The 25,296-nt window shown below is 40.6% G+C and overlaps 1 protein-coding gene across 1 annotated transcript in view; it reads left to right on the top strand.

The window, feature by feature from the left end:
* LOC117819490 (phosphatidylinositol 4-phosphate 5-kinase type-1 beta-like) overlaps positions 1-23,534 on the top strand; it is a 39,043-nt gene extending 15,509 nt beyond the window's left edge. The window contains 12 exon segments of the mRNA XM_034692882.1: positions 1,853-1,970; positions 5,050-5,202; positions 5,862-6,161; positions 14,715-14,917; positions 15,304-15,389; positions 16,106-16,152; positions 16,257-16,305; positions 16,308-16,340; positions 17,901-18,062; positions 19,349-19,470; positions 21,974-22,100; positions 22,224-23,534. Coding sequence (XP_034548773.1) covers positions 1,853-1,970; positions 5,050-5,202; positions 5,862-6,161; positions 14,715-14,917; positions 15,304-15,389; positions 16,106-16,152; positions 16,257-16,305; positions 16,308-16,340; positions 17,901-18,062; positions 19,349-19,470; positions 21,974-22,100; positions 22,224-22,432 — 1,609 coding nt within the window. The 3' untranslated portion in view covers positions 22,433-23,534.
* Positions 23,535-25,296: the final 1,762 nt, after the last annotated feature.

The raw sequence follows: 25,296 nt of genomic DNA, 5'->3' as shown, positions 1-25,296 counted from the left end.
TTACTTATTTTTTAAAAAGTGCTGTTTTTTTCAAATGATGAAGTAGGAAAAAAGTGATGATCAAGCAAATGGGTTTCCTAGTTTTTTATACCTGTAATACAAAAACAGAGGACATTTGAAGGTGTGATTCCAACTCCAAGACTTGAGGAAGAGAGCTTGTGTCCTTTAAGGAAATGCTTTGTGGTTTACCTTTCCAAACCTGCACCAGGATATGCAAACTGACTATGGTTTATGCAAACTTGATCCTAGCACGCACATTTACAGTCCTGTTCCTCAGCAACAGCCAAACAACACTCTTGCTCTGGGTGTTGGCCTTGCTGTGATATGTGTTTAAAATCCTGGTACAGCTTCTTTACACCATTCACAAGCCGCTCCCTGTGTAAAGCCTTTTCACATAATTCTGAAATAATTTGAAGTCATCTTCAGTTTTTCAAAGGAAAGAGCGGACTGAAATACAAAAAATAAAGCTATGTGTGAGGAACAAATGAAATTAAACAAGACAGAACAAACAAAAGATAATCAGCGTGGAGGGGATATTGATATACTATATTTGTCATCTGACATAACTTATCCTCCTTATTCTCTTTACTTCCTGTAAGTGTTTCTATTCTGTGCTGTAATTGCTTACAAACACAAACCCTTTATTCCTTCATACTGACAGGGCATCCTGAGAGAGAGGCTGAGTGATGCAGACCACTCTCAGATGCTTTTATTGCCTTCTTCTCTCTCAACACTCCTCCCTCTTTCACCCTTGTGTTGAGGTTCCTCTCTGGGGGTTGTTCCACTGTTGTTTGTCCTGTCAGTCTAGTTTTGGACATCTAAAGATGTCATGGATCCCTTTGACACCGTTTTTTGTATCTTGTTGCACATATGTCTGATAACCAGCATGCATCTTTTACAAGTCAGACACAAAAACAGATTGCTCTCTGATTAGTTTAAAAGAAAAATGTATTGCTGCCTTGTATAACAAAATAGTTTCCATGTGAGGCTTGCTGCCATGACGTGTCAGTCATTGATGGCAGATAAATGTTGTTGCCCTTGCACACTAAACAGAGCAGTCAGATTTCATTGTGGTGTAATCACAGGTGTAGGGTTTTGTGTTGTATCCTATTGCCAGAGGGCAAGAACATGTTAGCCTCTTTACCCAGAAAAACATCCAAGATCTCAGAATTTTAACCAGATTTAGAGGCACATTGGAGAGCTAAAACATTTGATACACCTTATTCTTTTAGGTTTGAGTCAGGTTTGTTGGTTTAAATGAGAGTTCATATGTTGAAAACTGGACGGCTGACTCCTACTAAGACGTAAGATGTTACTTCCTCAGACAAAGGTTACACAAGGGTATTTTTTATCGGAAGCCAGGTAACTTTGTACAAAAATATGAAGGTTATTTGTGTATGTGTGTTGTATTTATTTTCACATGTTGCTCGTCCTCTTCCTCCTGTGTTATGTTGTATTGTTCAAATCTAGTAATCAGAGCCGTTCATTTTCCCCAGGCGAAAAACTTGATACAGCCCAGTTTGTTACCACAATGCTGGTGACTCTGGGTTCCCATAGAAGACTTTACTAAAGCCTGTTCATTCATGGCTGGAACACATTACAAGGGCCCAGTGATACACTGACTGGTGGCCAATAGCCTCGGCATATCCAGGCACAAAGATTGGGTGTAAGGCTACACTTTGGTGACACACTGGTGCCACCAGCATGGGATTCTTGGATTGATAATAACCCTCTGTTATATAATGTTAAAGTTTTCATTGACAGTTGTCAGTTAGAACTGTATTATTGTATTTAATGTGCCATGTATGTTCTTTTTTTCCTGCCATGCTTGGGTTTTCATCGCACAAACAAGTGAGGGAAGTAACTTGACCCCAGCACATCACTATCCTGATTTCCGCTTTAAGACCTACGCCCCACTGGCCTTCAGATACTTCAGAGATCTGTTCGGCATCAAACCAGACGACTACCTGGTAAGACCTCAGCCTGGCTGGTGATTATTTGTATTCCACCTTCAGATGATTATGCACACACACACAAGCCAAATATCATGTTCAGGCGCTCTTCTTACAAACTCACTTGCTAAATGTCAAGCAGGTGTTTTAGTGTACAGGATGTATCGAGGGTTTGATTGAACAAGGAATTAATATTTTATGCCCAAACAAACACACCATGACATTTCAAATTCTACCTCAACTTTATGCTTGACTTTTAACCCCCATGGGAGCGATTTAAGTGGAGGAGGAGGACACTGTGGGGGGTGGAGATGTAAGATTCATATTCATTTATTTGCTAGAAAAAGAGAATAATGCTCCAAAGGGTTCTGCTTAATTTTTGAACAGCAGCATTTTGATCATTAAAGTTTTGGGTCTGTTTGCTTTATTATGCATGTTTTCCTGTTTGTGACAATATTCTCCACTTTATGCCCTCTGTGTCTAACATCACTCAGGAGGCTTGTTCCAACCGCCCTGTCAGAGCCGTTATTTATACACACCATGCACCATCCTGTATGTTAATTTAATTTATCGCTCACTACAGAGTACCATGTTGCCATGTTAATCTCTTCTTTACACGTACACATCTTGCTTTGGGAGTATATTAGATTTTGCATAATCTTGTTTGGGCTTTATTATATTTTAGGCTGTTTTCTATTTCCCCCTTGCCTCTGAGCTTTTAAAAACCTCACAGTGGCATTCTTGTTTTTGAATGCTTAAGTTGTTTTTCACATGAGGGAAAGACAAAAGACTCTGGAAGTAGCATGGACAAAATGTAACTCCAAGGCAGTGAACTAAGGATGGCATAAGAAACTGCTGTTTAGAGGATGGATTGCTGATTGATGTCCTTGAGGTGTTGATAAATTAATTCAGGCAGAAGCCAAGCAGCAGAGTCTAATTAAAACACAGTCACACACACATACACACACAGAGCATCCTGAATGCAAATGCAATAACAGGGGAATTTGTTTGGTAACTTAATGTGACTGCAGATGGTCATCAGTGGAGAGGGAGTGTGGATGCTTCCAGTGTTTCTCGTCCCCTCTGAGTATGCTTTGCTCATAACCCACTTATCTTTAGTCAGCTGCTCTCACAGTCTCTCCCTCACACGTTGACTGTCAAGCTGTGATGACGTCTCTCTGTGTGTTTGCTGAGCTGCAGCACAAATATTTTCTGCTCCTTTTTAATGGAGCCTTGGAGCTCATATTTCTGTCCATGTTATCCAAATGTGTCCTCTGATCCTGATCAAATTTTCTGCTATTAACAGAATCATGGTTGTTGTTTTTTTAAATAGAAATAATACAGACAAAGACTATTAAATGGATCCCTCTTCTTTGAGTTGAGCTTTAGTGAGCCAGCCGTATTGGCCAACAGAGGGGTCTTACCTCATTGATCCTTTATGGGGGCTTTTTCACGTCTTTGTTTTGAGGATAAGTGGATAGAGTTGGAAACTAGAAAGAGAAAATAAGGAACGACATGCTGAAAAGGGTTGGAGTTGAACTCAGGTTGCCCACTATGGGGATGATAGCATCTGTACATAATAATAATAATAATAATAATAATAATAATAATAATAATAATAATAATAATAATAATAATAATAATAATAATTCTTTTTGTAGAGCACTTTTCAAAAACCAAGTTACAAAGTGCTTTACATGGGCAGCAAAATAAAACAGGCAGATCATAAAAAAACAAGTCAAGATAAAGAAATAAAATTAAAAAAATTAGATTCCCCTAAAATAACTCTAAAAGAGGGGGCACTGGTGGCCTAGCGGCCTAAGCCGCCACAGACAGAGGCCACAGTCCTCGTCGCAGGGGTCGACCAGTCGACCATTTCCTGCATGTCTTCCCCCGCTCTCTACTCCCCATATTTCCTGTCTCTCTTCAGCTGTCCTATAAAATAAAGGCATAAAGGCCAAAAATATAACTTAAAAAAAAAAAAGAACTCTAAAGGAATAAAATGATTTTAAAATATATTTCTTAAGACGGTTGAATGAAACAAAGTCAAATAAAATTCAGATAAAATCCGGGGAAGGCTCTACAATAAAGGTACACAATTTAATCACTGAGCTAAAGAGGCGCCCCTTTGTTGATACTAGTGACCAAATTTTACATTTTGAGACCATTTTTCTCTCACAGTCATCTTCATGTTACCATTTTGTGATGAATCAGCAACTGAAAAGTAAACTGGACGGCAGGTGGACATTGGGGATATTTTAGAGTAAAATAGCATTTAAACTAACAAGTTAATGTAAGCTAACCTTAGAAAACAACTACTGTTGGCATTTAACCACAGCCTTGAAAACACAAAGTTAAAAGAATTCACATATTTTTGTTGCTTCATGTTAAAACCAGAGAAATGTCAACATTCAGCCACTTAGCTAATGGTAAGAGGCTTGACGATTACGTTAGCTGTTGTGAAGCTGCACCTACTGACCAGTCAAATATTGTTTTTTAATTAAATATAATCAGGTTTCCTCCCAATCTTCTCTGTTTAATGGCTGTCTTTTCATTTTCTGTCCTATCTGGAAGCAGTTACATATTAGACTAGTGTCAGATACCCTTAATTTGTATGACATTATGAAAACATTAGGCTTCCTAACCGAAGTGCAATGTCTGATAAGAGCTGTGGGAGCAAATCTTAATACATTCTGTATATGTGCCAAGTACTTGAAAGTAGAGTGGCATTATTATATTATAATCATTTGGTAAAGAGATCACATAGAAATGGAAAAGTCTAGATCTATGTTTTGGTACGTTTTGTCCAAATAGTTTTCAAATCCTCTTAAACAAAAAGAACAGACCTCTCTTAAACAAAAACTTCAAAAACAAGGTAGGTAAATAGAAACGCAGTTCCTTTGCAATGTAGGATTTATGGTAAATATCCTCGGGCAATTTAAGATTTACTGACTTTTTTGCCACTAAATAAACAAAAGATTCCTGTGGTGTAGCTTATATATTCTCCATGCTGTAAATAATATTGAAAAAGTTGGTTGATTTTTTTATACCATATAGTATTTTATGTGTAAAGAGCTGTTTATGTTTTCCCTTCCAGTACTCCCTGGTAAATGAGCCTCTCATTGAGCTGACCAACCCAGGGGCTAGCGGCTCCCTCTTCTACCTAACCAGCGATGACGAGTTCATCATTAAAACCGTCCAGCACAAAGAGGCCAAGTTTCTCCAGAGATTGCTACCTGGATACTATATGGTAAGTTTCTCCATGTGGTCTCCATCACCTGGAGAGATGGAGAAATCTCCTGTGTTAAATGGTTGTCTAAAACCTTTCTAAACTGATCACTCAGCAGATGCTTAAGTGGCATAAATGAGATGCAGTGAGAATCCCCATAAGCTCTGGCTCCAGGGCACCATGAGGCTAAAAGTGTTGCAGCAAGGAAGGTTGAGGACTCCTGCACTGAAGTCGAACATTATTATTCATTGATGCAGTAAGCAAATATATTTTAAGACACACTGCAAACAAATCTGTATATTTTACAAGAAAAAAATGAGCCAACACAAATTAAGGAAATAGTGAATGGGAGTCTTCACTTGAGGTCCAAAATATTGATTTGGTCTTTCAACATTAACTAATAATCAAATTGTATATATATGAGGAAAGCAACCAACAAACCTTTTTTAAAATTGCATTTGTTGTTTTTCTGATGGCATATAAATACCTAAAATCATATTGTTATATCTGGTAATTTGCAACATAATAAAAGCAATCCAAATTTAGGAATCAAACATTTATCTTTTGTCCCACTTACAGCTTCCTCATTAGATTAAATGTACAGCCCAAGTCAATTAAATGATCTACAGATTTGGATCATGGTCATTACATTGTTACTTAACCTGTCTTTCAATTCACAGAACCTGAACCAAAATCCACGCACGCTGCTGCCCAAGTTCTACGGCCTCTACTGCATCCAGTCTGGAGGTATTAACATCCGGCTGGTGGTGATGAACAATGTGCTGCCGCGCTCCCTCAAAATGCACTACAAATATGACCTTAAAGGATCCACCTACAAGAGACGAGCATCCAGGAAAGAGAGAGAGAAGTCTACTCCGACTTACAAAGATTTGGACTTCCAGGACATGCACGAAGAAGGGCTTTACTTTGATGCAGAGACGTACAACAATCTGATGAAGACCCTGCAGAGAGACTGTCGGGTAAGTGGGAGTCATTCTCCTCTCTGCCTTTTCATTGTGCTGACTTTGAAGTTTCAAAGTCATACCACAACAGGAAAGTCACTCTAATTCCATAAAAGGAAGCTGTACAAGCAAACAAGACAAACTAGAGTCAGATGATTTACATTACCAGAATATTTTCCTTCAAATGGCAATTATCTTTATATTCCCATGCCTTCATTCCCTCAGTAAATCATTCTGACCCGCGTGCAGCAAAGCCCTGCATGGACATTGTCATGTGCCATATCAAAGCTCAAAGCAGATTGCTTTGAACTTAAGCTTCTACTATAGTGAGGGCACATTAATGTTGAAGGGTTGTCACTGACCTCTCATTCTTGTGACCTGTTATGCAATCTAAAACACATAATTACCATAAGTTGACCACATTGTGTACTAGATCAGGACAGCATGTGTGCAGAGTAGATGGGAGAAAATGTTTTGAGAGTTTTCCATGTGTTTGCATAGCGTAGTCAGAGTGAGCTCTCAGTTTGCCCTGGGCCCTGTTTTCCTGTTTCTGCGCTGCTGTGTTTCAGTACATGACAGCTCTCCAAACACCCAGTGTGATTAAGACCTGATCCTGGTAGCGTGAGAGACTCTGAGCTTGGACCAAAGATAGGCCTCCAATCTAAAGGCTTGCATTCTTCCTTATTTTAAAATGGAGAACAGGAAACGATCTGTTGCACAAGGAAATTCAAGATCAATTGGAGACATAGGCTGTTTTTTTAAATGGCCTGCTACATACTACTTACTAATGTAGTAGGCAGTAGGTACTGCCTGCTACATGCTGCTTTTGAATTTAGTATGTAGTATGGCTGTTCTGTTCGATCTGTGTTGCAGTACGCTGGGCCAGACGTCACTGAATTTCCGGTTTCTGAAAGCGGAAGTAAACAACGGCCAAGCTGATGTGAAACTGCTTCTTTAGCATCCATTTATGATTTAAAATGTTAGTTTTTAAGTGCTGTGAAAATTATTAAATTCCATATAAACCACTTCCTGAGTTCACTCGTCAAAAAAAGAAGAGAAAAGAAAAAGCAGAACGAACGCTCTGCGGTGTGGGAAACAGTACGCGAGGCAGACTGGTCCGATGCATACTGAGATATGTTCCCGAATCAGTAGACATCCGGGGAGTTTTATCATACTGCAGATGTTGCTCTTGTTCACATACTACTTATTACATACTGAATTTTGGCCAAATCAGTACGTACTGCTAGTATAGTAGGCGGGTTCGAAAACAGCAATAGTCTGTGCTCCTGTGATGTACTATATCTGTTAGTATTATGCTGCTTTTTGGAATCATGAAAACAGACAGCAGCATTTAGTTATCTGAAGGTGCTAACCTCAGGCTTTAAACCTTGTATTTAGCTACATTATATTTGTGCCAGAGAAAGCTTCCCAATGGTGAAGACTTAAGGTTAATTTTGCGCAAAACATTTTCAGATTTTGCTGACGTGTTTTCAGACCACATTTGAAAGCAAGAAACAGGCCTCCAGGCTTTGAAAGCAAAAAGAACCAGAAGAAAAGAGCTTTCATTGGTTCATCCTCTGCCTCTAAAATAACAACAACAAAGATAGTGTGGTACCAAGACCACAGAGTTACAGGCTAGAAATATGAAATATAGCCACAGATGAATCAATCTGAGGTAGTATGTTGGACATCAGACTGTACAAGAAGTGTTGTGTTTGTTCCTAAACAAACTAATCTGTAGTGACATTCCTGCACTGTTCTCCATGTGGACGAGGTGGATGTGCTCTGGGAGTAGCTTTATATGTGATGACAGTGTGGCCTACGGACACTGATTTAATGTGTTTTACCCTCACAGTGGCTGGTTAATGATGGGGTTTAAAGCCGAAAGCCTCATGTGCTGTAATCCCATTTGTTCTGCATGATAAACAGTAATTGCACACACACATTCACATTTCACAATCCACATTACACACCGCTCTCCCATGGGGTCTGCTGTGATATTAAACGGGGAGTCTGACCAGGATGTTACTGTAAGTGGTGGTCAGTGTATCAGAAAAGGTCCACAGACCTGGAACAGAGACTTCCCGTCAGACTTCCTGCTGGTTCCATCCTGCAACCTGTCAGACCTGGCAACCCTGCATGGCATCACAGCACTAATGACTCAATGACTTCCATCACACCGGCCTTAAAGCTTACATGGTTCATTTTTTTGGGTGTGTGGGAATAGAATAACCTTGATGGCTTTATGGCCAAGCAAGGATTGATGACGCATGGAGCTAAGCTAGGGGTAATGAAGAGTCTGATGCTGTGTGTGTATTTAGTTTAGCCTGTTAAGTAACAGAGCACTCCTTTCTTCTCTGATGCTCTTTGTGTTATTGTAAAAAGAGGTACTCATTAAATACAGAGCTAGAATGTGACGTGTAACATTTACTCAATGACCCAAGTAGACATTTAAGCTACTTTTACTTTACTGTTTTCATCTCATGCCACTTTTTGTTTCGATTCTACTGCTAATCAAGTGTTGACATTGACATTTTTACTCTACTAAAATAGGTAATTAGCTACTGCTACGTTCCATTGTTCTGAAATCACGAATGTTATGACTGGACCTTAAAAAAATGACATCATTCATCCACAGACTGTATACAGTCCATGCATTCATCCGCCATTCTATAATGGAAATATGAATGAGTTTCTCCCCACTGGAAAGAATATAAAAAGCGGCTTTAACTCTTTACCTACAACAGTAAAAACCTGATTTGACCAAGTGGCAACCTCCGGTCTAAAAATAGGAGTCCAATGCGGAAGTGCTAAAAACTGCAGTTCATCGAGGATCCGCTGGAGGCTGGCTCAAGAAGTACCGGAAACCACATACACACCATTTCAAAAAAGAAGATCTTTACAGCAGAAATAAACATGTTAACAGCCTGGTACAAAAGACGAGTGTAGTCTGGATAGATCATTTCTCAATCAGCTCACTGTACGGGGGGGGGGGGGGGGGGGGGGGGATTTTTTTCTAACGCATCAATTTTGAGGATATTGAGATTACGAGTCTTCCAATGAGAGGCACAGCTGACTTGATTGGCAGGTGGAAACACTGTAGCTGTTGGCTATGAGGCTCAAAGCCCGCCTCTTTGCGTCACAATCGCTCGACAGCAGCAATAAGGCTGCCGCTGCCGATTGGCCCATAGACTGTAAAAAATATGGACGTAGTATCCGTGACGTCACCCATCTGTTTCTGAAGAGCTGTTTTGAGACCAATCAGCTGCGGCAGCCATATAACTTCTGTCGAGCCAGTGTGACGTAAAGAGGCGGGCTTTGAGCCTCCTAGCCAACAGCTGCAGTGTTCCCACAGGCAGCTGTGCCTCTCATTGGAAGACTGGTAATCTCAATATCTTTGAAATTGCCGAATTAGAAAAAAATTCACCCCCCTCACAGTGAGAGCAGATCGAGAAATTAGCTATTCAGACTACACTCATCTTTTGTACCAGGCTGTAAACATGTTTATTAATGCTGCAAAGATCGTCTTTTCCCCATTCATGTGTATGTGACTTCCGGTACTTCCGGAGCCAGCCTCAAGCGGATCCTCGATGAACTGCAGCTTTTAACACTTCCGCATTGACTCATATTTTTAGACCGGAGGTTGCCGCTTGGATTGGCCTCAGAACAGCGCTTCAGAAACAGATGGGTGACGTCACGGATACTACGTCCATATTTTATACAGTCTATGGATTTGACATGAGATGTGACTAATCACAATCCAAGTACAAAAAGCTCTCACAGAGGCCTTATTCCACCCTTAATTAGGACTTCTTAAGTACAATTTCTGTAATAAACTTTGATATGTATAAGTAAAATTTTAATTGGAGGAATTTTAAGATTCTAGATTCATTTTACTGGTATGTCTGTCAAAGAGAATGCTGTTCTCTGAGCCCACAGCACTGCAGACAGCAAAATATATAATGTATCCTAAATAACCTCCAATCAAAGTATTTTTACAAGAGTCACCACAAAATACTGTAAACAGGTACAATAAAAAAGATAAGGTTCAAGTCACACGTGACTATCATTTTCCCAGAGTGGAATCAGTACTTTTACTCAGGTGGAATATCTCGATATTCCCTCCTGTGCTGATGGAATGGCATGAGTTCTCTTACTTGTGTCTTTTCCCACACTAGTTTGTGGTTTAGTGTTGCTCTTGTGGGATGGTGGAAATTTCTTCAAGCAGGGGTGTTTAAACAGGTGTGAACAGCTGTGACTTTCCCATGTCTTCATTGCTAGCTTTTGGACAAACCTGGGTCTTGTGATGTTTGTTTAAAATAAGATTACCAGACATTCACAGGAACCTCATGTGATCTCCTCTGTGATCAGGTTATGGCCCCTCTCATCACCATTATCCAGTATGCTGAGTTTGTCGACATGATCTATGTTTTCTTAAGCTGACTGCCGCCAGAAAGACACCCCCTCCCCTCTTGCTGGGTTAGTCACGTCTTAACCTGTCAGCACAATCATATTTACAACCAGGAACAGCAGTGTCTGTCTGCTATGTGAGCATGTACAGGCCTCTGTGTGCTGTATGTGTAATGTATATCGTGTTGTGTGTTTATATGAATGAAAGTGTTGACCAGCAGCTATTAGAGACTCTGCGGTGTACAGTCTGTTATTGTCACAGCTTCCTGCCCTCGCCTCCTGAGCGGGAAGCAAAGTGCCCTCTAAGCAGAATCACGGTCTATTTCCATGAGTAAGCAGCTAACCCCGTCACCCCAGGAGAGGATCAAAACACAGAGGAGGGTCTGCAAACGCCAAGCAACAGGGGGTGAGGGGCATGGAGGGAACAAGGAAATGAGAAGGATTGTTGTCCTGTGAAAGTATGCGTAGTGAGGCCTCTGAAAAGAACATTTTTGTTTTTTATTCCTGTGTGTAGAATACTGTGATTCCTGTAACAGAGGAATGTGTGAGGTTAAAGCTGAAGTAAAAAGCTCAAAAATGAGACAAAGCCTTTTAAATGGATGAAATATCACTGTTATGTGGGACACTTCGACTGAATCTCTGGGTCTGCTTCCCTCTTCATTGCTCAGCAGCTCCCCTGACACTCCCATAATGCCAAAACAACACAAGGCATTAATAATTCATGTTAAATGCTACTGTACAGAGAGTGAGTGTGTATTAATGGTGTTCTGGTGTTCTAGGTGTGTGCCTGGTTTCAATTACAGGAGAGCATCATGTCCCTGTTGCGTTACAGCAGCTGTGTGTGAGAAAGAAGTGATGATGATGGTGATGCAGATGAAGATGTCAAGCTGTCAGGACAGTTTTTCTTCATAGTGCATGTTGGACAGGTTGAAACCTGGTCACGTCTAGGACCACCACAGCCAGTTGAAATCATGTACTGTGCTTTCTTAACTCTGTTTGAGGATCAGTGGAACAGGAGTTCTTTAAAGTCACGTACACTCAAACTCCTTAAAGAAGAGAGCTTTATCACAGCATCCCACAGCATGAGTGCAGAGATAAAGATTTAATGTAGGCATGCATTCTTGGAAGTGGGACAACAGTCTGGCCAATCATAAACAACCATTTACTGTATATTCCCCCTCTCCTCAGCCATGTGATGCTGGGACAACAATGACTTCTCTCACACTCAGTGGCAGAGAAACTGAGGCTCTGACTCTGCAGTTAGAAATCTGTGAAGCTACAAGATCCTGAACCAGAGTTACTACATGTGGCTGAAACCTGATATCTAGGGCTGTGACTAATCAATATCCCCTGTTGAACTGATGTACTGATTTTCTATATGAATCAGCGTATTGCGTCTTATATATGTCAGCCAATAAGTAAAAAATAACTCATAAGTTATGGGAGCCCAAACAAGGAACCCACAGGCTATCATCTGACGTCTGGCACAACTTAACTTTCAGTCGACTTAACTACTCCTAACTATGCAAAACTCATAACTGTATTATCTAATACAAATATTGTATACTGTATAGTGTGTACAAATCAAGGTGCAACCTCCGGTCTAAAAATATGATTCCAATGCAGAAGTGTTAAAAGCTGCAGTTCATTGAGGATCCGCTTGAGGCTGGCTCCGGAAGTACCGGAAACCACATACACATGAATGGGAATAAGACGATCTTTACAGCAGAAATAACATGTTTACAGCCTGGTACAAAAGACGAGTGTAGTCTGGATAGCTCAATTCACAATCTGCTCTCACTGTGAGGGGGTGAATTTTTTTCTAATGCGGCAATTTCAAAGATATTGAGATTACGAGTCTTCCAATGAGAGCCACAGCTGCCTGCGGGAACACTTTAGCTGTTGGCTAGGAGGCTCAAACTCTGCCTCTTTACGTCACACTGGCTCGACAGCAGCAATATGGCTGCCGCCGGCAATTTGCAACAGCTCCTCAGAAACAGATGGTAGACGTCACGGATACTACGTCCAAATTTTATACAGTCTATGGTACAAATAAAGAAATGAGCTAGATTTTCCAGGCTGTATGCATGTTTCATTTTGCTGTAAGGATAGGCTTTTTTTGAATGGGTGTGTATGTGGCTTCTAAGGCTCTTGGAGCCAGCCTCAAGTGGACAATCGAGGAACTGCAATTTTTGGCACTTCCGTATTGGCTTGATTTCTCAAGACTTGAGGTTATCGCTTGGGGAGGTATCACTGGGTGCACATTTCATTAGGTAGTTCTGTACTATTTTAATTTAATCTAATACAAAAGTTCAGCAATAATGAGCAACAAATACATGATGTAATGGTTGTTGTGAGACAAGTGATTTGATTTTCTAAAGTAGTTTTAACAGGGAGGACAAGAAGACAATGTCAAAGTTTAAAAATTTAGTACAACTCTTAATTCAAAGTTTTAGGTGCACACATTTCATTATCTAAGTCTCTAAGGCTTTACATGTCTGAACAAAAGACTAAACAAAGAGCCCTGTGTCCTTCATTTATTATGTTGAATCATGGGTAGAAGAAGTAGGCTGTATTCATGAATTATTGATGCATACAAGAGCAAAGTCATCCCTGTGATTGTAACTGAACCCGGGGTGAATGTCACAGCTGACTCCTACTTAAGAAGTGTGCAGTGTGTAAGTGTCACAGCAGAGTCGGGCACTGTAGGGTGAGCCCTGCAGCTCTACTGACATAAAGGCAGACAGACAGAGGAGTGCTTCAGGTTTGAATATACACAGAAAAATCACAGATTTGTTTACGATCATGGGATACTGTGATAAAGCTCTCTTCCTTAGGGAGTTTAAAGATTAGCTTTAACCAATCACTTTTGGGAAAATCTGAGCTGTGTTTGAAATTAAAATGCTCAGGGGAGACTACAACACTGAGGATCAGAATGATTCCACTCCACAAGTTCATATTTTTCAGAATCTGAAGGAACTCTTCTGTAAAAATGGTAGAAAGTGCTGCTGTTTTATTTCTGCCTTGAAGGTTTTGATTGCTTGCTGGCTAAAGCTGGGGCCAGTACACAAAGTAATGTCCTTCTGTAGGCAGCCTGGTGTGTGTGGCTCTATTCAAAATGGCTGCAGTTTGAATAGGCTGGGGGAGTACAAGTGACAGGATGCAAATCATTGATATGGAAAAAGCTAAGCCCAAACAAAAGCCTCAGTGTTTGTTTGGGTCTGTCATTATGTCTATTTTGTATGTGTGTGTTTGGGTATGAATGAGTGTGTCTTTATTAGAGATGCAAATCCACACAGTGGAAATGACATATCTAGTGGAAGATAAGAGGAAGTTGTAGGTCAGCGTCAAAACACTTCTGTTTTTCTCTATACTCCTGGTCATGGATGTCCCTGATTGTGTAAGAAGTTTTTGTTTTCACCACATCCTATCCTATTAGACGTGGGACTGAGCTGTTGATGGACAATGAGTGTGATAGCCCGAGGGAGTCCTCTAACAGAGAAAAGTTCTTATTCTAAAATATATTTATAAAAGTATCCAGATCACCTTAACTGTCAATTAATGTATTCTCAAATTATACTCAAGCCCCTTTTAAATGCTTGAGAATCAAGTCAAGAATTGTAATCCAGAACACCTACAGCCCAGTCCTAGTCATAAGATAAGCCCAGCTACCTGGCAGTGACCCTGATCCAGTTCCCAGGGCAGGCCCCTGCCTCACTGTCGCGCCTTGTCTTGCCGTGACGGCTTTGCTCAAGCAGTGAGAGACATGAAGTCGCAGAGTTTCTGGGAAGCTGGGCAAAAGGCTCCTCAGACAGGTCAATGTGTAACACTTGGCTCACTGTGGAGAAACACCTTGTTTATTTAGCTCAAACCAGGTTTTAAACAGAGATTTTCTTTGCAAGCTCACAGCCTATTAGCTGTGAAGCACATTGAGCTCTTGAAGTGTTCAGGGATAATACGAATTAGTTTTTCCAGAAATTTCACAATGATGCTATATTTACCATTAGGGAGCTGGAGCATTAACTCCAGGAAAATAATAACCCCAATGTTCACACAGGTCAAAGGATATAAGAACTATGTCCTTTATTACAACCTGGCTCTTGTCAATGGACTTATTGTGCATTTCTTCTTAAAAACCACACGTCTTGTTTCCTTCTACAGGTGCTGGAGAGTTTTAAGATCATGGACTACAGCCTGCTGCTGGGCGTTCACGTCCTGGACCACAGCCAGAGAGAGGGGGGCGAGCCGGGCCAGGCAGGGGGGGACGGGAGGAGACCTGTGGGTCAGAGGGTGCTTTACTCCACCGCCATGGAGTCCATCCAAGGAGACGGCAAAGCAGCTGAAGCCCTCACCACAGATGACACGTGAGTGGGCTCAGTTGGGAGGAAAACACACATTATGCACACATATTTGGGCTCACACACTCTGCCTGTGTGTGTGTGTGTGTGTGTGTGTGTGTGTGTGTGTGTGGTGTGTGTGTGTGTGTGTGTGTGTGGTGTGTGTCTGTCTCTTAATCTCCACCTTTTCTCTAACAGTTGAGACACAGTTATACAACCAGGCTCATAACATTCGCACAGTGTACACACAGTCCGGCTCTGATATAACCCTAGCTGCACAAATACAAACACAACCACTGTTCTTTGTATTTACAGCAATACACATGAATATAAACACTGTAGGTGCCTCTGTTAGAATCCTTTTGCATTGCAGAAGAAGAATCTGTGCAATCTATGTCTTTATTCTGTTTCAGGATGGGAGGCATCCCTGCCAAAACACACAAAGAAGAAAAGCTGCTCATCTTCCTGGGTATCATAGACATTCTACAGTCATACAGGTATTCATACTTTTCAGGACAGACATTAATCTGAAGTCTTTTGAGGTTATACATTCAATTTAAATCCTACATTAAAATGTGTCATCAATAGGTAATGTGACAATTTCAATGTGCATAAATGTATAAGAAGGCCATACGTTTCTCAGAGTCACAGCTTTGATTGATGATTGCTCTTGGACAAGACCTCTTAACACTGAATTATCACCCTGCATTAATGGAAGGGGCAGCAAGTCAATCTATCACACTCCCGAAAGGACTCAGGACTTTTTTTTATCCAGCCACCATTATTTAAATGGACACAGCAGCGATCCTTCTTTATTTACACATTGAGTTTTTTTGTCCTGAGACTTTAAGTATAGCGTACCAGAGGAGGAGGCCTTCTGGCTCATCGACTTTTCCAACTTGTGGAAATTTTAACGCTCACATAAATCTCTGTCAGCCTGGTTGGTGGAGGCATCAGGAGCACTATAGTGGGTGAGGTGAGATCAGGTCAGAGAGGAAGGAGGAATAGGTCCAAATTGTCCCTTATTACTTGTAGCATGCGTCTCTCTCTCAGACGGGGTTACATAACTCGAAACTTTGATGTGTTTTCTGCTAAACAGCTGAAATGACCTCAGCTTGTGTTGTGCCAACGAGGGAGAGGGAAGTATAAAGGAGAAGTTGTTGGGCAAGCGGATACTTTGTGACCAGTCTTCGTCTTGTTTTGTTTCTCTCCAGGTTCATTAAAAGTTGGAACACTCATGGAAAGCCCTGGTGTATGATGGCGTAAGTGGATACTCTAACTCTGCTGCTTTTATCAATGAGCCTTTATTTGGTCACAAACTTTTACATCTACGAATAAAAGCACAACATTTTCCGTCTGTCCTCAGGACTCTGTGTCGGTGCACAGGCCTGGGTTTTATGCGAGTCGCTTCCTCAAGTCATGAGCACACGGGTCTTCAGGAAGACTCAACGTAAGTCTGCAGGTCGATTATTGTCAAGTGGGGTGGGAAAGAAGCACTCATGTGAAAGGAACAAAGGGAAGGAAAGCAATGGGAAGTAGGAGGTCCTTGCACGATAAGAAGACTCAATCTGTCGCCAGTTTTTATTGTTTATTGGATCAGTGGTGATATACTGGGTAAATTAGATGGAATATTGCTTCCTTGTTTTGTCTTTGCTTCACACAAGGCACAAGGCGAGTTTCTTGTCTTTGCCTTCTTCTCTCAAGCATTTGAGGGCACATGATCCGTAAAGTACAGAGTTGATTGAATAAAGCACTTTCGTCTTCTTTCAAATCAAGGACTTCATGTTGGTTGTGTAATCAAATAGCAAGTTGAGTCAAAACAGATTAAATTTGGTGTTTTGTTCTCCTTTACAAAAGAGCACAGTTATAAATCACATAGTTGGATAATAATACATTGTTAAACTAAGTAAGATGAGGTGGATCTTTAAAGCACTCACCTCACCCTGCAGGACAGAGCCGGGCAGAACGGATCAAGCCTCTATTAATGTTTCCACTTGCAGAGTCTATAAAAAGTTATACAGTATCTCACAAAAGTGAGTACACCCCTCACATTTCTTCTAAAGATGATGCACAAGAAAGCCTGCAAACAATTTGCTAAAGACAGACTAAGGACATGGATTACTGGAACCATGTTTTGTGGTCTGATGAGACCAAGTTAAACTTATTTGGCTCAGATGGTGTCAAGCGTGTGTGGGGGCAACCAGGTGAGGAGTACAAAGACAAGTGTGTCTTGCCTACAGTCAAGCAAGGTGGTGGGAGTGTCATGGTCTGGGGCTGTTAAGGCAGTGCTACAAAACAATGTGGCCACACAAACTATTTACACTTTTGGCCCAATTTGGACATTTCACTTAGGGGTGTACTCACTTTTGTTGCCGGTGGTTTAGACATTAATGACTGTGTGTCGAGTTATTTGATTGGGGGACAGTAAATTTACACTGTTAAACAAGCTGTATACTGACTACTTTACATTGTATCAAAGTGTCATTTCTCCAGTGTTGTCCAATGAAAAGATATAATTAAATATTTGCAGAAATGTGAGGGGTTGTACTCACTTTTGTGAGATACGGTATGTGTGTCATCAGGTGGAGGTACGAGAGGGTGGTCCTGGAACTTTACATTGACATCAAATATATTTTGATGTTATGCAACCATACGGGGGAATAAAACACGGCTAAGGCAAGGATTTGAGGATTTTGCTAGTACTATTAATTATTGCCAAGTCCCATCAGTGGGAGATGAGGAGGAGGGCTTTAATTTCATGGACTACTTGTGAGGCAGAGCAAGGATGTCTTAGGGGACACTTGTGTAATTGTTGTTTTGCATTAAATGACTGGCTAATCTGGAGGCAGAGCAGTGGAGTTTTATTATGTGTGAACATTGCTTCAATCAGGATAATCATCTCCTCCAATTATCTTCTGCTTAACTCTGTCTGCTTCCCTGAATCTCTCTCTCTCTCTCTTCCTTCTCTTTTCTCTCACTTTCATACTCCTTTTATTTTTCTACTCTGCAGCACTTCGATTCTCCCCTTCAAAGAGGACTCGTACTTCCATTCCAGCTCTGAAGTCTTCCTCACAGGAGATCCTTTCACTGCAGACAGATGAGAGGAACGAGGAGGAGGACAGGAGGGTCAGGCTGGGAGGGGCCTGCCGTCTGGCAAGTCTGGATGGACAAGGTACAAAAAGAAGTGTTTGAGGAAACCCTGCTTGCATGTCTGACCGTTGAAGCAATTTCCTGTATAGATGTATGACAGATTATCGGATGTTGTGCAACAATCAGGGATTGTGCTTGAGAACTGTCTTAGTAAGTTAATGAAAGTTATCACAAACACACTTTTGTGATTTTCCTCAACATGTCTCTAGACGACACTACCCCTTAATTCATCGCTCAAGTCCCTTTCTAGTTTTTGTGTCTTTACTAGAGCTTTTTAGAAGCACTCGAGGCCCATAAACACCCTTTTGCATTCACCCATACAAATGTTGTCCTCCCAGCACCGCCCAGAAGGGGTGCTGTCACTGGATGATACAGTAGTTGGCTGTAATGGAAAGCAAACAGAGAGTAACTTGTTATTAGCAGCCATTCAACACACAATCTGCGTGTGTGTGTGTGTGTGTGTGTGTATGCATGTGTGTGCGTGCGTGCATGTGTTTGCGTGTGTGTGTTGTGTGTACATAAGGCATGCAAAAAAATGAAGTAAGTAGTAGTTTCAGCTGCAGTAAAGTGTCTCTGAATGGCTCTGATAGCCAGGATCAGCAGCACAGTCTAACGTTTGCATTTGATAATAACGAGGATTGATACCAGAAGAAATGAGGGTGTTGTGCGTGTTTGTCGAGCGGAAAGAGAAGTTATGGAGTCACTGTCCTTTTTTTTTTTGAGTCTCTCTACTGCTGACTCTAGATGTGACACAATATAAACATGAAGCAATTTAATTGCAAAGCTTCTGTACTCCCTTCATACCATAACTAATTCAGTCTCAAAGAGAACAGAAAATCAAGTTAAATGGGGGAAAATAGTTCAACTGGAACCATTTAATCTGATAAACTTATATGAAATTCACATGCCCTCGGCTGAGTTAATAGGATTACGTATAGTGGCAATTACAAGAGTACCTCTTTTATGTGTGTGGATGATTCAGTGTCAGCTGTATGATTGATCAATACACCCTGACTTAGCTTTATCGATCGTATTGATTGAGTAATGCAGGCTTTAAGGTCTTACGAGAAATGATGGCAGGGGTTGTCAGTGTTGGTCAATGTTTCTTTCAGTGAAAGAGGAACTGATGTTACAGACAAAGTTCACTTTACTCCTTATGGATACTATTCAGGCTGTCAGAATATATCAGAAATGTCTACCTGAAGGCCTTTTCAAAAAGTTTATATGGCTCCTCTCAGCTTAGAGTGGAGGTAAACAGGGTATGTGCTTTCATCAGTCATGTGATGTTATTACTCTTCTTTTCCTCAGCTGTGTTTGGTTCGTACCTGCGTCCCGATCTGGTCCCCGCCAACCGTCCTTCTACGGGGCTCTCCATGGGAACAATCTCCACCTCCTCCATCTTTGTCAACGTGGACAACCAAACAGAGGAGGGTGTGGTGTCTGTGTTTTAACTTTTCCTTCTTCCTTGTTGATCCCAGTCTATCAGGACACGCCGTGTTGATTCAGCAGCAGGTCGGGTGGTTAACGTGAGGTTACTGTAACGTTATTGCCTCGAGGACAGGGAAGGAAAGCATCCATAATTGGCCGCGCCCACACACACACACAAATGCGCAAACTCCTCCATGTCATTGTCACCTGTGCTCTAACATGACATGTCTATGGTGGTGACGTGCGACATGGAGCATGTGACTCATGCATCCAACACAACATACATGCATGCAACACCTACATAGCATATGGGGTGTGTAGTCACACTCTCTGGTTGTGGGTACAGTATTTTATTTACAAGAAATGGACGAGAACAAAATTCAGAATTAGTACGACATGAATGTTTCCTCAAAGTTAAGAATAAAATGTTTAGACTTTAGGCAGAGAAACCTTTCTCAGCTTGACTTCATCAAACAGGGACTCAATTTATTTAAAGTTTTATTTTATCTTTTTAATTTTATTTTTATTGAACATTATACATATACTCTACATACATACAGTTGGTACACAATGACTGAGTGTTTTTTTTTCTATTTGCTTTTACAAATGCTTTATCTTTAACTTAAACATGACACTCATAGACTTCCTCAGCCTTTTTCTTTAAATCAAAATAAAGAATGGCCTACCTTTTCATGTACACAAATAAAATGATGCCCAGGACATAGTGGTTATTTACATTCACCATGTATTTTAGCCAGTTCGTACTAAACGAATTTTACTGTTTACGCAGTTAGCGAATATAGTAAAAAGTCAATGCAATAAATAAAAAATCAAAACAAAACAAAACATTTCAACTTCTGTAGCTTGAACTAGGGTTTCTTTCCACAATGTACATCTCAGAAAATCTGACCTAATTTATTTTATGTACTCAATCCAGTTTTCCCAAATTTCTTTAAAGTTTTAAAGGTAAAGGGTGAGTCACAGTTATATTACATTGTTATTATTTCTTTAAAAAAAATTGTTTGCCTTATTCTATTTCCCTTCATATTAAAACTTATGTTAGGAGTGAGATCTTGCCGAGACAGTAAACCAGTTAAATAAACACAGACAGGGACAGGACAACAAGCAAACAAGGAAAATACTAAATCTAGATCCAGAAGAGCATTTCATTACAGTTGGTATGACTTTAAATAGTCTTTATTTTTCATAGGGGTCTAAATGATTTAAAAGTAGAATGTTGTGCACATGAATTCAAGTCAGTACAAAGTTGAAAAGAAGAAGAAGGCCTTTCCCCCAGCGCTATTCTTCATTATGTGATCATTATCATTGTATTATACTCGTAGGTTTAAACCCATTCTCTTACTCTAAAGGGCGATTTCACACACCATCCTCTTTCCCTGGACATGTTTCCATCACCTCTCTGTATATGCAGTGGGTCACTTTTCAGCTCCTTTCTGAGGCTTTATTGTGACTTGCCCGGTCTTGTCTCCTCATCATCAGTCACTCTCTGCGGCTGCTGCCTGACATTGTTCTGTCAACTGTCCTAAATATTTAAACAGTGGCTTTGACACGGCCTTCTTAGTTACCATTATGCTGCAGAGAGACGGTGACAAAGAAGACAAGCGGTGCAGTGGAGACTGTACACCCACCAACAATCATCCCTGCTGACAGCCACACTGCCTGTTACAGTAGCAACACCTCATGTTAGGATGCTTCAGGGTTAGATTGTTTTAAAAATATAGCTGTTGAACATTCTTCTTCTTAACCATTCATCTACATCCACAAGTGTATTCCCCTACTTTCTTCTCTCTACCTGGCTTTTATTTTGACATTGAGCTCAAAATGTTCAGTCACATGTCATAAGGGTAAAAACACATTCCTGAATATATCAGGGAGTCACCCTATGTTCATATACGAAAACAGATCTCATATTGCCCCCTGCTGGCTTAACAAGAATCAAGCTGCATCCAATGCTATATGTTTGAGAAAATGCTGAAGACCACAGGAAGTTAAGCTAACTGTAGAAATACAGTCCTACGGGTTTCCCTGGTCTCCTTCAACAATGAAAAAAAAAACAGGGTTTTCACACACCAGGCATGCTGGGATACTGAGGCCTTTAGTCTTTCTCTTCTTCTCTTTGTTTTCCCTTCAGGGTAGAAAATAAAGCTTCAGCTTCAGGATCTACATGCAGTTCTTCTGCTCTATTTATATAGGGCTACGTGTAAGAACCTGCAGTACGTAATCTCTCAGCAAGAGTCTCATTTTGACTCTCAGTCATTGTCGTCAGATATTTCCAATCAGAAGAATTTGTTTCCTGTATCTGAAACCGCTGTTGTCTTCTCACAAAAGCAACAGACCATTTCCTGTTCTTACAGTCATCACTTTCTCTCTTAGATGTCAGTCTCTTTTCACAGTTTTTAAGCACTGTTTCTACAGCTGAACTACTTTAACTTTCTGCACTCTTATCATACTGGGGAGGTTAATGTGACTTCTTTTTTTTTCTGTAGAGAGGACGTTGCATCCAGCTCCACGTTCACTCTGGAGGACAGCGCTATCTGCCTCACTTCAGAGCAGAGCACAATGGATGTGGACATAGACCAAGATGACGGGTCTGTTCTGGATGTTGTACTTGGTAAGGTTTTCTCCTCCCTCTCCCAAAATGTTCAGATTGTATTCATCTGTTTACATTTTTACTGTCAGAAAACAAACAGGCCCAGACTTTGTGTAAATCCTCATTTCTCTCTTCTCTCCAACATGAAAATGCAGTTTTACAGACCTTCATGTCCTCCTGCCAACATAAGACAATCCTCTCACCCATCCATTCAAACAGACCAGGCTGTGCCTTTGACTCCACTTCCAGTGCTGCTAGATCCATGTTGCCACACATATTGCCACCATACAAATATTGAGATTCTCCTCCAGTTGATGATGGGCCAAAAGACGACACCTACAAAGTCACTGTGATGGACATCAACACGAGTCATGACATAACATGCAATGTGATGAACATCAAACTGAACTGAGTGCCGCTTTTTTTAGAACACAGTCAACGCAGTGCCATTTAGTTTTATATATGTATACTGTTTTCAATGCCTACATGAAGACCTAAAGATATACAATACTGTATAATGAGGAGTAGATACATTTCAGTATCTTTTTTTTTGTGCTGACCAGAAATAATGAAGGACCCTTTGAAAATGTCCCCTGCAGTAGTTGCTGAACCGAAGAGTTACGATGACTCTATTGTCCCTGGTGAACAGGGCTGTGATGCTAACATGTCAACAATCCAGTTTGAAGCCACAGCAACATGTATGAGGAAGGACTCATTTGAACAGACTTGATGGATCTTGTAACCCATGAGTTCAACTACAAACTGTGACGTGGTTCAAGTAGCCACCTTCTCTCCTTCCAGGGCTGTTTTTTTTCTTGCTGCCCTGTGGCCTCGACGATGAGCTGCTGTAAAAGGAACTGAGGAAAGATGGTTACTGGATCTTTGAAGAAGCAGAACGAGAGAGGCCGCACTCGCTCTTGATAAAAAAGGCACTTTGATATCGGTTGTGATGACTGTAGGATTTATTTTCCTCTGAAGGAGTTGCTTAGTTGGGTGAGCAACCTAGCATAAGCACAGATTTGGATATGTGAATATGCACTTTCTGTTTTCTCTTTTACTCTACAAGTGCACACCTCTGTGAGTCATTGATACTACGTGTACAGAGAGTGAAGGATCATTGATAGATCATTTTTGATGTGGAGCTTCTAGTTTTGTGAGGTTTGCGTCATGACTGAAATGCTTTTACTCAGGATATCCTTTGATACTGAACAAGTGTGTCCTCTTCCAGAAGTTATGAGACATGCATCCTACACTAAGAAGCTGTTCGATACCTCTTCATCAAACCATTTCCAACCTTAAATGTTCAAATCCATGATCATATGTTGGTTCAGACCATAATTTATTGTGTAACTCAATATTTTACCATCTGCTGAAGAATACCTTAATCGCTGAATGTAAGGACAATGCATATTTATATATAGAAGAGACTCCTATAAATAAACTGCTAAATTTCAATGTGTCCTGGTAAGTTACTTCAGAATCTTATCTAGTTGCATGTCACTGCCAGTGAAACAGAGGGCAGCCTGTTTCTGTAAACATGTTTATTTCTGCTGTAAAGATCGGCTTTTTTGAATTGGTGTGTATGTGGTTTCCAGTAGGGGAGAACAGGGTTGTTTTTGTCACACTTTTTACTGTTTTGATGATTGCTCATCATCAAAACATCTTTCAATAGTCATTCCTACATTAAATTGAAGCTTAAGGTGTTGGTTTGAAATGTGTATCCCTCTCATTTTCCAACTCATTGTAACAAAGAGGCAATTAACTATCAAAGACACTCTGACACATTGTGACAACCAACCCCATCACGGGGATGGTTGTCACACACTATGGGGTTGGTTGTTACAATGGTATTTCAATGGGAAAAATCTTTTAAAAAAGGCAAGAAGGCAGAACTAAATTTGAAAGTTTAATTGCACTGACAAGTGATAGGCCTACTTAATGTATTTTAACATGAAATGAGCAAGGAACATGAACAGGAAACACATCTTTAGGCCAGCCTATATAACAACATAAAGAACAAAACAAATAGACCTAACAATAATGGCCTACTCAACTAGGCTACATGCAGTCACTGTCTGAGTTACAGTGATGTAGGGTCTGCACACTCGATGATTTTGCCAACATAGGGGTTGGTTGTTACATGTGACAAACAACCACAAAGAGAATGTGACGACCAACCCCAACTGGAATTTTTGCTAGAATCAAGGCTAACAACTATCTAACAACTACTTAGCTAGCTAATAAAAATCTAAACTATAGCTTTCCCCTCACACTTTGTAAGGGTAACATTTGTTTTGTTATAAACTCATCGTTTAAAAGCCTAGAAGAAAATACTGAGGAGCTGAATATTTACAATTTGACATGAAAACCACAAAAAGTCCTCTCACCTCATGTTCTGCCGTCTTACTCCTCCAAGAAGACTATGTAGGTGAGCGCTGATCCTAATTTTGGAATTTGTATACCCCAATTTGAGAGACAGTTCCCCCTGGTGGCGAGATACAAGTGTGCAAACCAACCCGTGTGACAACCAACCCCGTTCTCCCCTACTTCCGGAGCCAGCCTCAAGCGGTTCCTCGAACTGCAGTTTTTAGCACTTCCGCATTGGACTCATATTTTTTAGACCGGAGGTTGCAGCTTGAGAAGAACCTAGTGATTTGTTCTGAAAACTACAATAATTTACCATTTAGAAAATAATAAAATAAAATGAAATGAAACAAGCATATCCCAATAAGACTTCATAACCATCCAAACAACCAGCAGCTTTAATATTTTACGACTCATGTAGACATCACAACTGAATTTGGTGAGGCTGACAACAGAACTTGTATTTTATCATCTGCTGAAGAATACCTTAATCACTGAATATAAGGACAGCATATTTATATATAGAAGAGACTCCTATAAATAAACTGCTAAATGTCAATGGGCCTCATTCACTAATAAATGTGTAGAAATGTTCTTACTCTGCGCATAAATAAGTGCTTACGCAAAATCACAGTCGGATTCATGACACGTGCATACCAGCCAATTTTGTTCTCACCACCTTGCGTATATTGGTGAATCAGAATCATTCTAAATCGACAGGCGCGTGCCGCAACCTGCAATTAGCATACTACACACACCCCAATTTATCAATATAAGGACATCTGTTCGGTGCATCCAGACGCTGAATTTCACCTCGGCAGAAATAGAGGTGATTTTTGTGGAGGTTGAGGCA

The sequence above is a fragment of the Notolabrus celidotus genome, chromosome 9 (genome assembly GCF_009762535.1).
Source record: "Notolabrus celidotus isolate fNotCel1 chromosome 9, fNotCel1.pri, whole genome shotgun sequence".
NCBI lineage: Eukaryota > Metazoa > Chordata > Actinopteri > Labriformes > Labridae > Notolabrus > Notolabrus celidotus.
The sequence above is the reverse complement of the archived record's forward strand: the minus strand, read 5'-3'. Positions and strand labels throughout refer to the sequence as shown.